Source organism: Lepidochelys kempii, chromosome 2 (genome assembly GCF_965140285.1).
Source record: "Lepidochelys kempii isolate rLepKem1 chromosome 2, rLepKem1.hap1, whole genome shotgun sequence".
In the NCBI taxonomy this organism is placed as follows: Eukaryota; Metazoa; Chordata; order Testudines; family Cheloniidae; genus Lepidochelys; species Lepidochelys kempii.
In genome coordinates this window covers 250,984,500-250,997,785 of record NC_136381.1, presented here as the reverse complement: position 1 = coordinate 250,997,785, position 13,286 = coordinate 250,984,500, and the positions used below count along the sequence as shown (strand labels likewise).

The 13,286-nt window shown below is 41.3% G+C and overlaps 1 protein-coding gene across 3 annotated transcripts in view; it reads left to right on the top strand.

The window, feature by feature from the left end:
- UBE3C (ubiquitin protein ligase E3C) overlaps positions 1-13,286 on the top strand; it is a 168,627-nt gene that overhangs the window by 98,747 nt on the left and 56,594 nt on the right. For 2 of the 3 annotated variants that reach the window (XM_073334552.2, XM_073334554.2), the window contains exons 16-18: positions 641-772; positions 1,746-1,843; positions 10,472-10,604. In XM_073334552.2, the coding sequence (XP_073190653.2) occupies positions 641-772; positions 1,746-1,843; positions 10,472-10,604 (363 nt within the window). The remainder of the gene's footprint in view (positions 1-640; positions 773-1,745; positions 1,844-10,471; positions 10,605-13,286) is intronic. The other variant, XM_073334553.2, reaches the window with a different exon arrangement.

Here is a 13,286-nt window from a genome sequence, read left to right as displayed (position 1 = left end):
AGTACTGCTGAATCACGTATGGTAGTGTTTATTTGTGCTTTTTCATTTACTTAAATGGCAGACTCTTGGGTTATAAATGCACTGTGTATTGATGACTCCATCCAATATTTCTTTTTAAAGATGGAAACCTTGATGGAGAAATGCAGATAAAATTGACTAATTGACCAGAATAATTGAACTGTCGAAGTTGGGTAGTGGTTTACCTTTGCTGTACATGCACTTTCTGTTTAAAATGCTTTTAACCCTTAGCTTAAGAGGCAGCATACAATGACTTTAATTAAAAATGTTTACTAAGAAACTAAGTAACCTCAAGGAAGCATTTTATCAAAAATTCCAAGGGCTTGCAATGCTGAGACTTGCCAAAAGCGAATATTCATCAAGTATATGAATATGTGGGGTCATGTCACACTAAATCAGTACCTAAAATAACTGCTTAGAAATTATTTGGGGAATTTAAAGTACAGCACCCTTTGATAATGATCATTGATGTGGTGCCCAGCTGCAGAAGGGCAGCCAAGCATCACCACCCCATAAGCAGATGCCAAAGGAAGGATTGCAACTGCCAGTGTAATCTCCTTGGCCCCATTAGTTACATGTACTATTAACTTCAGCTTTCCCCCCGCCCCTACCTTGTCTGCAGACAGCCTGGCCTTGCCTGTGAAGCAGCTTTTTTCTGGTTCTGATGATAAGCAAGAAAGTGAAAATCTCTGGGGCTTTATTATCTGGTATTCAGTCTGTAGCTTGATGAACCTCCCTCTACACCATCAAGGAGGTAAATAAAGCCCGTAGCATCTTGTGCTGGCTTCCTGTCTCATGCGGCACTTGAATTTGTTTGCTGTAATATGAGGCATGTGCCCAGCTAACTTAATTTTCTTGCTATTAAATTAGATTAAGATGATATACTTTAAGTATCCAAAACCCAAATAGGAACTATTTCTTAAATACCTCCTTATTGGATACATCTAGAATGTTCCAAAAGAGTTGCACCATGGTTTGAGACTATCTTGGAGTGGGAGCCTTTTCCTTTAACTCCTTATGCTCTTTGGCTATTTTCTCCTTGCTGCTCACTCAAGCAGCTAATGTAGCTTTCTGCTGTTCCCTTCAACTTTCCATAGGGACTAAAATTTAATTTGATCACAGGACAAATGTCTTTTTTTGCACTTTCCAAGTTTATTGAAATAAATTAGTTGACTTAGTTGGGTTTTGGCTGAGGCACTAGAGTGTCACGCCAAAATTGGTGTGCTGGACAAAAACAGAGTCCATGGTTGAAAGCTAAGTATACCAAATTATTGTGGGAAATAGAGCCCTGTGATCAGTGTGATAGGGCCTTTGGGCGCTGCCTTAATGCAAATAATAATTACAACCTTCCCTTAATTAGCTGATAAGTTTCTAATATTTAAAATTTTATTTTTCTATTGTATTAAACAACATTTAAGAAAGCAGAAAATAACATGATTTTTCTAAAGGAGATTAAAAAACACAATAGCATATCATTTCTATATATATCTTCTCTGCAGTAAGTTTTAATTGCTCAATTTTCACTTTACCGGTAGAAACTGTAATATTTTAGGAAGGTAAGGCTCAGCTCATAAGAAGCTGGCTACTTCGCTTGCACTAAACCAGTTGTCTTCATGTGTGTAGTTTTTTGATTGAATGCAACTTATGAATTGATTTTTACAAGATAAACACTATTAGAAAAGCAGTTTTTTACCAAAATTGATAAACTCTTTGTTCATATTTTTAAGTGGGTTTGGAGCCAGCACCTCTTTCTGTGTCTGAAGAACGACAACTTGCAATTCTGACGGAGCTACCTTTTGTAGTTCCTTTTGAGGAAAGAGTAAAGGTATTTAATTTTTTTAATTTGTGTATTTTGAGGATTTTACAGTAAACGTAATACAGTGGGTTCAACTATGTGGGGTATCAGGCCTCAGATCATCCTATCCAGTGGAGAATCAGGCCATGATGTTCCTGTTTGTCCCTAGTATTTGCATGGCCACTACAATGCAGAAGATGCTGGGCAAGATTTACTGTTATGTCTTCTTGCAATTTATTTTCCCTTTTTACAATGTTTTAGAATAGTTTTTCCTTACTTAGAAGGGTAGACTATGTTAACATCACTTGAGAAATGGTAACGCTGTATAATAAGCAAGCATAGGCCTAGATTCTGCAATTGGATCTACGTGGGTGGACCTCTACACCAACACTGAACCCTATGCTCAGGGTGTAGCTGATCGCCATATTTGGGGTCAGGAAGAAATTTTCCTCCAGGGCAGATTGGAAGAGGCCCTGGAGGTTTTTCGCCTTCCTCTGTAGTATGGAGCATGGGTCACTTGCTGGAGGATTCTCTGCTCCTTGAAGTCTTAAAACCACGATTTGAGGACTTCAGTAGCTCAGACACAGGTAAGAGGTTTTTCGGAGGAGTGGATGGGTAAGATTCTGTGGCCTGCATTGTGCAGGAGGTCAGACTAGATGATCATAATGGTCCCTTCTGCCCTTAATATCTATGAAACCCCATTGCAGTTAGTGGAGCTCCAAGTAGATGCACAGTACATCTACCTGGATCTTATTGCAAGATCCTAGATTCTCAGATACAGTGTATTCATTAAGCCAGTACAATATAAGTGAGAGTCATTTTGTGGAAATAATGCCCAGAAGTTAAGTTTCTGCATTCAATGATCGTTGAACTTAAAGGAACACTTAATTACTGTATAGGAAAAATGTGACTTTCAATTCCATATATTGTTTATAATTTGGTTTTGAATGCATTCTGGATCTTAAGTATGTAATTTTGAGGGCCAAGTTTTTTCAAATCCCACAAGATTTTGTTTTAATGCTACTATTGTGATGTTACCCCTAGAAACAATTTCTGAGCTGCTTCTGTTGGCTCTACAGCATAAGTTAATTAACCGACTATTCCCAGAATTGTGTTGGAATCATCGTGCACCAGCACCATCAAGAAAATGAAAAATAGTTTCATGGGGGAAATAAATCAATGTTTACTGAAAGGACAATGACAAATTTGGTAGAAAAATAATGTGTATTTTTAGGCTTGTATCAGATATTGGAAACAGTAAAGAATAAAAATTTATTTAAAACATATTCATATAGCATGGTGATGTGATAGCTATTTTTTCCAAACCATTCAACATCCTAGTCTGATTATATACCTGGAGATTATTGTTCAGTGGCTTTCAGTATTTCATCATAACATAATACAATCTGTACAGCTAGGACTTTAGTAATTCAGTCCCAGTTTGTTTGATGTTCTTCAGGGGCCTCTGTGCATTTCCACTTATGGGATTAGCTCCTTTAGTGTTGTGCTGTGTGACTGTGTAACAAAGCCACGTCTCCTAAGGGTGCCAGAATGCTCTCTCATTTAGATGATCAGCTCTGTCCATATAAGGGAGTATTACTCCTATCTAATACTACCAGTTTCTTCTCTAACGCTGCTGAAAGCGAAATGGAACTACTTCTTGTGTCTGTGAGCTAATTAGCCTAATCTCTCTTCTATAATTAATTAGTTAGAGTTATGCATGGTATAGTTAGGGTAGTGGAGGCTACTTGCCTTGGTTTATCCCGAGGTTATGTTGGGTCCAGACCGATTCAAAAGTTGTGCATCCTGCTTGGCAATCTTTCCAGAGACAAATGCACATGTTTGGTGCCTAGTGTTCCTGGGAAAGGCTCACCGAGTCTGCCAGTACCCAATTTGCCATGCCTTTACTCCTTGGTTGAGGAAGGACAGACAACTAAGACTGCAGGCTCACTAGGTTTCTTTGAGCCATTAGCCAGACCATCCTAGTGCTCCTTCAGGAGTTTCAAGGTGCGCCTGTTTGCTGAGACCTACTGTAAAGAGACCTCTGTGCAGCCCTCTTTGTTGAGGCTGACGTTGACTTTCCTGAGGTAAACACTTACTGGAACTGACCCTCTGGCCCAGCACTATCCAGGACTGCAGGCTCTTGTCAAAACAGACTGCTCCATCACCTCAGACTGCGATGACACTAAAGACTCCCTCAGTGCCCTTAGAGTTGGCAAAGTTTGACATCACGAGAGAGAGAGAGTCATGCTTACAGATACCTTAATGCCCCTGTTTTGGGGAAGAGAAAGGAAAAGAAGAAGTAGTCTGATCTGCAGAAGGGGTCCAAGGAGAAGAACAAAGGGGGAGGCATTGTTTTCATTCTCCTCTGTGATTCATACAGTGTTTGGAGACACTTTACCAGTCTCGACCCTGTCTTGAATATATATTCCTCCTCAGCTTGATGCTTCAGTGCTGAGTGACTTGGACACCTCACTGGCATGCATGCCTCTAACACCATTGACTTTCCTCTCTCATGGCTGAGGTTTGTTTATCAAAGCTTTTGGCTACACCTCTGCGTTTTGACTCTGCACTTCAATATTCAATGCCAGTATTGATCCAAAACATCCTTCAGGAGCATGGGATTTCCTTGGAATTGAATATGCTACTCCTCCAATTTGCTCCAGAAAACCCAGCTGCCTTCCCTCTCCAAAAACTCCATATGCATGAAAAGGTCTTATGAAGGGACCTCTTCAATTATTAATGTGGCCCCACATTCAGGAGCCAGTGAAAGTTTTGCTCAATGCTGCCAAAACTAGCATGGCCCTAACTTCAACACTAATGAGAATGTAGACACCAATGCCGCTCCCGGCACTGAAGCAGCTCAGTCAAGGCTTGAGAGTTTTCCTGACTGCTGACTCACCTCAGGCACCGCTACCTTCAAGGACACCCATGTTTCATTTGGCACAGATACGACTGGCACTATTGCCTCCTCAAGAAGATTGACAACGGGGAGGAGACGCCCAGAGGAAATGGAGCAATTTCCCATAGAGGAAAGATTACTTTATTTGAAGTAAAGGAAACATACATTACTTGAAGATGAAATGGGGGCTTCGTCCATCTCTCCTCCTGATGACAAGAAATTATTTCAGGAGTTGATGGGGAGAATGGCTAATACCCTTCAGTTACAGACTGGAATTTCAGACAGTCTAAGCCCCTTTTCAGTATCATGGAAGCACAGAAAAAAGACATTTGCTTTTCCTAGTCTCCTGGGTTTACTCAGTCCAGCAAAGGACATTTTGCTTTCTCTGTCTTCACCATCAACACTAGATAGTGTCTTATCACACATCTAATACATGGCCATCCAACATCTTGACAGTTGAAAGAAGAAGCGACAAAGTCTGTCTGTCAGTGGTGCTTAGTAGTGGTATGGGAAAAGAGCCCAATGCGCAAGTGGGAAAGCTTCCCATCTGGCTACAGGTCCACTCATTAGATGGAAGTTGAAGTACTCTGCTTCCTTCCTCACCTGAGGGCCTCAGCCTGGATGCTCTGATGGTTCTTTGAAGTGACTGCACCAGTCTTAACACGGCTTCTCCAAACTGAAAAATTATTGGCAGGATTTTCCCAATTGTCAGTGGGAATGCTGAATTTCTAGAGACCTTGCTTGACCTTGTCGCTGTATCAGAGGTTTCTCCTTCCTCTGCGTTGTAGACAGTTCTTAGGTTGGCCATAAAGCACAGCTTTTGGCAGACGATATTGAGGCATGCACTCCACGTGTCCTAACCAGCAAAGCCAGTCAATGTCCAGCATAGACTGTAGTTCAGTTCTCTCAAGGGTCTTGTTATCAGTGATCCATTGGTCCCAAGAAACTCTAAGGATTTTTCTGAGACAGCGGAAGCAGAAACTGTTCAGTCTCCGCTCCTGCTTAGAGTAGGTAACCGAACTTTCACAGACATAAAAGAGGGTACTAAGGACACAAGCCTGATAAACAAACAGACACACATTTGTATTCAGGGTTAGCAACTTGTTGTTCCAAACACATGAGGTTAAATTTTCCAAAGGTAACAGAAGCTTTGCCGATTCTCATATCAAATTCCCTATCAAGGTTCAGTGAGCTGGGAAGAATTGAGCCAAAATGGCAGAAGTGATCCACATTGTCCAGAGCTTCATTATTGACAAAGATTTTAGGTGGAATGTTGGTACCTTGTGACATGACAAGTGTTTTTTTTAATACTGATTATTGTGCCAAATTGGGAGCATGCATCAGAAAACTTGTTCACCATGACCAGCAGTTCATCAGGTGAATTAGAGATGAATGCAGTGTCACCTGTGAAAAGCAGATCCTGAATAGTAAGCTGGATGACATGCCTTCTGCTCTGGAATTGTCTGATGTTAAACAAGCTGCCTTCCATGCTTGATTCAACAAGTACGCCAGATGGATCGTTTCCAAAGGGGTACTTAAGAAGAATAGAGAAGAAAATGCCAAAGGCTAAGAGACAGCCTTGCTTCGTACCAGTATTAATACTAAACTTGGATGATCCAATGTACACAGTCTGAAAAGGAAGCTGATCTTGTCCCTGCAGGTGCTTCAACAACTTCATTGATGGTAGATCAGAGAAAATTCACTCCTCCATCCCCTACTGTTACAGTCACCACAGATGCCTGCACTCTGGTTTATGGTGCACATGGCCACTTGAACACCTGGGAATCCAGATTCTACATCAGTGTGTTGAAGAGCAGGTCTGTAAGATGGGTTCTAAAGGCGTTGTGTCTGTCCATACATTGCGTAGTACAAGTGCTCACAGACAATACCACGGCCATGTAGTGCATCAACAAATGGGGAGCACATTCTTAACTTCATCTATGGAGGCAAGGAAGCTGTGCCTCTGATGTATTCATCATCACATTCACCCATTAGCAGCACACCAGCACATTCACCCACTAGCAGGAGAAAAGGAGTATGTACATGCAGACGCACTCAGCATGAACTCTTACAACAAACACAAATGGTCCCTAAACTGGTCAGGAGTGTCTTCATTCTTACTCAAGTGGGGTCAACCTCTAATCAAAGTATTCATGTCTAGTCAGAATGCCAAGTATCTGTCCTGCACCAGGACTTAAAGTGGCAAGAAATCTTTATTGGATTCATTCCTTCTGTATTGAAGCAATCATCTCTCCGTTTTCTGTCCCATTCCCTTGATACCCAGAATCATAAGGAAGATCAGAGAGGACAGAACCAGTGTCCTACTGATAGCACTAATGTGGCTTAGGCAACATTGATATACAGATCTTCTCCAACTAATCAGAGAATCATCCATTCATCTTGCTCTCTGCGCCCACACCTCCTCTCTAAACAATAAAGGAAGATTCTTCACCAGAAGAGCCAAATACGCTTCATCTATCTGTGTGAAGGATAGTCAGCAAACACATACGATCCATGAAAGGTAGGAGTGTTCAAGCAGTACTGTTAGTCATGAAAGAACTAAATGGTTTGTGTTGGATGAAAAGTAATGGGTTAACCCCATCATGCGAAGGAGACCCAGCAGTTTGAAAAGGAGTACTTGTGGCACCTTGGAGACTAACAAATTTATTTGAGCATAAGCTTTCATGAGCTACAACTCACTTCATTGGATGCATTCAGTGGAAAATACAGTGGGGAGATTTACATACACAGAGAACATGAAACAGTGGTGTTACCATACACACTGTAACGAGAGTGATAAGGTAAGGTGAGCTATTACCAGCAGGAGAGCGGGGGTGGGGGAAAACCTTTTGTAGTGATAATGAAGGTGGGCCATTTCCAGCAGTTGACAAGAACATGTGAGAAACAGTAGGTGGGGGTGGGGGAGTAAACGTGGGGAAATAGTTTTACTTTGTGTAATGACACATCCACTTCCTACTCAACATGCGCTACATTGATGATACCTTCATCATCTGGACCCATGGAAAAGAAGCCCTTGAGGAATTCCATCATGATTTCAACAATTTCCATCCCACCATCAACCTCAGCCTGGACCAGTCCACCCAAGAGATCCACTTCCTGGACACTACGGTGCTAATAAGTGATGGTCACATAAACATCACCCTATACCGGAAACCTACTGACCGCTGTGCCTACCTACATGCCTCCAGCTTTCATCCAGAGCACACGATCCATTGTCTACAGCCAAGCTCTACGATACAACCGCATTTGCTCCAACCCCTCAGACAGAGACAAACACCTACAAGATCTCTGTCAAGCGTTCTTACAACTACAATACCCACCTGCTGAAGTGAAGAAAGAGATTGACAGAGCCAGAAGAGTACCCAGAAGTTACCTACTACAGGACAGGCCCAACAAAGAAAATAACAGAACGCAACTAGCCATCACCTTCAGCCCCCAACTAAAACTTCTCCAACGCATCATCAAGGATCTACAACCTATCCTAAAGGACGACCCATCACTCTCACAGATCTTGGGAGACAGGCCAGTCCTTGCCTACAGACAGCCCCCCAACCTAAAGCAAATGCTCACCAGCAACCACACACCACACAACAAAAACACTAACCCAGGAACCTATCCTTGCAACAAAGCCCGTTGCCAACTGTGTTCACATATCTATTCAGGGGACACCTAATCACATCAGCCACACTATCAGAGGCTCGTTCACCTGCACATCTACCAATGTAATATGTGCCATCATATGCCAGCAATGCCCCTCTGTCATGTACATTGGCCAAACCGGACAGTCTCTATGTAAAAGAATAAATGGACACAAATCAGACGTCAGGAATTATAACATTCAAAAACCAGTCGGAGAACACTTCAGTCTCTTTGGTCACTCGATTACAGACCTAAAAGTGGCAATTCTAGAACAAAAAAACTTCAAAAACAGACTCTAACGAGAGAGTGCTGAATTGGAATTAATTTGCAAACTAGATACAATTAACTAAGGCTTGAATAAAGACTGGGAGTGGATGTGTCATTACACAAAGTAAAACGATTTCCCCATGTTTATTCCTCTCCCAGCCCCCCACTGTTCCTCAGACGTTCTTGTCAACTGCTGGAATTGGCCCACCTTGATTATCACTACAAAAGGTTTTCCCTCCCCCCCCCCCCCCCGCTCTCCTGGTAATAGCTCACCTTAAGTGATCACTCTGGTTTCAGTGTGTATGGTAACACCCATTGTTTCATGTTCTCTATGTATATAAATCTCCCCACTGTATTTTCCACTGAATGCATCCAATGAAGTGAACTGTAGGTCACGAAAGCTTATGCTCAAATAAATTTGTTAGTCTCTAAAGTGCCACAAGTACTCCTTTTCTTTTTGCGGATACAGACTAACATGGCTACTACTCTGAAACCAGCAGTTTGAATATCTCTTGTATTTTAAATCACAAGGTTTAGCCATAGTTTCCTGAAGGTTCATTAAGCTGCTGTTTCTGCCTCTTACTTTTTTGTTAGACAGGTCTTTATTCTTTCATCCTACAGTCTCCAGATTTCTTAGGAGATGGTAAATGCCTTTCCCAGCACAAAAGGACCTTCCTGGCCAAGAATTTGACCAGGGTTTTAACTGTTGGTAGTTCTACCCGGTGAGCCCCGTCTCAAGCTTCCATAGATACCTGTCTATCAAAACAGCATTTTTAATAGATATTACCTCTGCTAGGAGGGTTAACAAGCTCAGTAGCTTGATGGCCTTTCTAACATTTACAGTAGTACATAAAGACAAAGTTGTTTTGAGATCTAACTCAGGTTTATGCTGAAGGTGGCATCGACTTTCATCTGTTGCAGTATGTCTCTCTCCCTGTTTCCTTCTCCAGAAACCAGGCTTACCCAGGGTAGTCCATCTTATATTGCTTTGATATGAAAAGGGCTCTGTGCTATTATCTGGACAGGGCTAAGCCCTTAAAATAATCTAACATTGATTGTTGCCATGGGGAAAGGTGTAAGGCAGAACCATTTAGTTAACAATTTTCCCCTCGGGATTAAGAGGTGTAGTGAGTATTGTTATACTTAAGCCAGAAAACCGGTAGCACTTGTCTTAAGAACACACTCCATTAGGGCTATGACGGACTCTCTAGCTTGTTTGAGACAGGTTCCTATTGTAGAGATTTGCCAAGCAGCAACACTGAGTTCTGGTCACACTTTCACTAAGTGTTATTAATTGGACTTGGCATCGTGCTCTGATGCTTGGTTTGGTAAAGTGGTGCTACAGTTCATTTTTGCCTCTAACTCCTTGCCTTCCATTCTCTGTTGGGGACACTGCTTGCTAATCTCCTATAAGTGAGGAGGCCTTTGAACAAGGAAGGGTTACTTACTAGTAACTCTTGTTTTTTGAGAGTTGCCTCTGTACATTCAGACTACTCACCACTTTCCCTTCTGCCTTGGAGTTCTTTGTATGTCAGAATTTTGACATCTAGGCAGAAGCAACTGAGATGGTCAGGGAGTGCGGGGTGCACTCCATTAGGCAGATGGAACTCATTATGTTGTCTTAAGAGTGGTCTTCCCCCACCCATAGCGGGTACAGCTTTGTTATGCAGTTCCATAAATGGCCACTAGAGGCACCGAATCTCATACCTGCAAATGCACAGAAGCAACTGTTGCAGAACAATAGTTACTAATAAGGTGGTAACCGCTCTTTACTGAAAATGCAGATTTCAGTATGATTATTTGATTTCTTTTTCTACTCTTTTTACCAGATCTTTCAAAGACTAATCTATGCAGATAAACAGGAAGTTCAAGGAGATGGTCCATTTCTGGATGGAATTAATGTCACTATCCGAAGAAATTATATTTATGAAGATGCTTATGACAAACTTTCCCCTGAAAATGGTATGTTTGCATTTAAGTTCTAGAATATTCTAAAAATAACATTGATTGGTTGTATAAATCTTACCATATAATTATATATTTGCTTTTACCCGACTGGAAGGTTTGGGTTTTTTAAAAAAAGAAGCGTCTTATCCCGGAAGTACCAAACATCCCCAGAATCCAGGTTCTCTCTGTCCACGCACACATATGAAATCCTCATTCAAGTTTGTCATCTTGATTATTGCTACCTCCTCCTCTCTGACCTCCTTGACAAATACATCTCTTGCCTTCAGCCCATTCAAACTAAATATTCATTGTGTGCCATCTCCATCCTTACAAGACTGTTTCTCTGACAACCTGTTTTGTGCTTTCACCCTTGCTGTTTGTCTGCAATGAGTTTTAGCTGAACCGTTTCAAACCTCTAGCATAGACACAGCTTACTTGGGTATAGTGTGACTTATAAGGGAGTGGGGCTAAGGTGAACTGGTTCCTGCTATGTTGGTGTAAATAATGTCTACAATAGGGGTGTGCACCTGTGTAGTTGCAACAGTGGCTAAAAATCCACAGTAGACGAGGCCTAACTTGTGGAAAGCCGTCACCAAACATATGGAGTTTTGGCATATAAGAAGAAAGTTTAAGGCACAAAATGAGTAATCCTGAGCAAGGGACATAAGTCAATAAGAAGAGATTCTATAAATACATTAGGACCAAGAGAAAAATGAAGTAAAGTATAGGTCCACTACTCACGAGGAAAGGAGAGCTGAGGTGGTTAATGCATGTTTTGCTTCACTCTTCATTTAAAAAAGGTTAATTGTGACAAGATGATAAGAACAATTAATATTAACAAAAAGGGGGAAGGAACTCAGAATAGGGAAAGAATATTTAGATAAGTTATATGTACTCAGGTCAGTAGGATTTGATGACATTTGTGCCATGGTACTTAAGGAATTAGCTGAAGTAATCTTGGAACCATTAGCAATTACCTGGAGGATAGATGAGGTCCCAGAGAACTAGAGAAGAGCAAACATAGTACCTGTCTTTAAAAAGGGAAGCAAAGGGGGTTCAGTGATCAATTGTTCTCCATGTCACTGAAGAAGGAATGGGCTTAATCTACAGCAAAAGAGGTTTAAGTTAGATATTAGGAAAAACTTTCTATCTATAAGGATAGTTAAGCTCTGGAATAGGCTTCCAAGGGAAGTTGTGGAATCTGTCATTGGATGTTTTTAAGAACAGGTTGGACAGACATCTGTCAGGGATGGTCCAGATATACTTGTTCCAGCATCAATGCAGGGGGGTTGAACTAGATCACTTCTCAAGGTCCCTTGTAGGCATACTTTTATATGATTCTATTAATATCTTTCCAAAGCACTGCAAAAGAACCAGCTTCAGCTTCACCCCACTACCTTATGAGTTCCTTGCTGGGGATTTTCTTTGGCTTGGAGGAATCCTCAATTAGTATAGAACTGGCATAGCTTGCTGCTGTACCTCGTTTCCCACATCCACTGATGTAAGAGGCATAGAGGGGCGTGGCTGGGATATCATGTGCTCTGGCAGTCCTCAGCTACTGTAAGGACCCTAAGGGACTATTGCCTGCTGGTGCAAGTTGGAGTAGTCCCCAAGAATAAAAAGTCAGGGAGCCATAACTGGTTGTTGGTTTTCAGCTTCTGCTTTACACCTCTCTTGTGTTACCCTTGGTGGCTATGTGGGACAGGAGCTGTTCTTTGCTAGACTCTTCTCTATGCTCAGACAGAGCCAGTTAACATCTTATACTGTTTTTGCTTGGGCTCCTACAGCCTGGCAGGTAAGTAGGCAGTGAGCACTCTGAGCTACTCTCTTCCTTCTCCTGTAGTGCAGCAGGTGGCCAGCAGGGGAATTGCTGAGTAATTGCAGCAGGGATGGGACAACTGCTCAGAATGTTCCCAGTTCACAAGAGGAGTGTTACCGAAGAGGCAGGGGAGGCAGTTGTGGAGTGTTACCCTCTATCTCTTTCTCATAGTGATGGGATTAATTCAAATATTTAAATTTACAAGTTCAAGGCACACTGCACGGAACACATTTTCCATTCACAATCAAATACATGTTTTCTTCTTAACTCAGTAGCCCTTGAGGGCTACGAGTGCCTCCTGGGCCAGAGGTTTGACACTGTATTAATAATAATAGTATGTTCTGGAATTTCTTATATAAATGTATATGAAGTTCAGATGCATTGCATAGAGTCTTCAAATGTGGTTTAAATTGTATCTGTACGTTATATAAAACAATCAAAGTTTGAGGAAAATCAGTTCAGTAGTTTGATTGTTTCTAGTTGAAAAGTCCAGAGTTTGACTTTTCCAAGTTTGAGATGCAGTGCATTGATTCTGATACTGAATGCTAGCTATTATAACCTACGCACATTGGTCTAAAAAACCAAACAAATTTTTTTTAACTTAATGTAAACTAGTGAAACTGTTTTCTTTGACTTCTCTTTAACTTAGAGAATCTTTATTATGAAGATTAATTTATTAATTAAGGTTATTAATGCTGAAGCATTTTTATAATACAAAATTTTTTACTTGGCTCTGATGTGTCATCTTCTATCTGAAGGTCTGGAAGCACATCAAGTATTGAATTAAGCTACATGATTCCCCCTGTGAAATAGTGAGGTGGTGTCATCATTTTACAGATGGAGAAATTGGGATAGAAAGGGTATGTGTTCGAGCCATT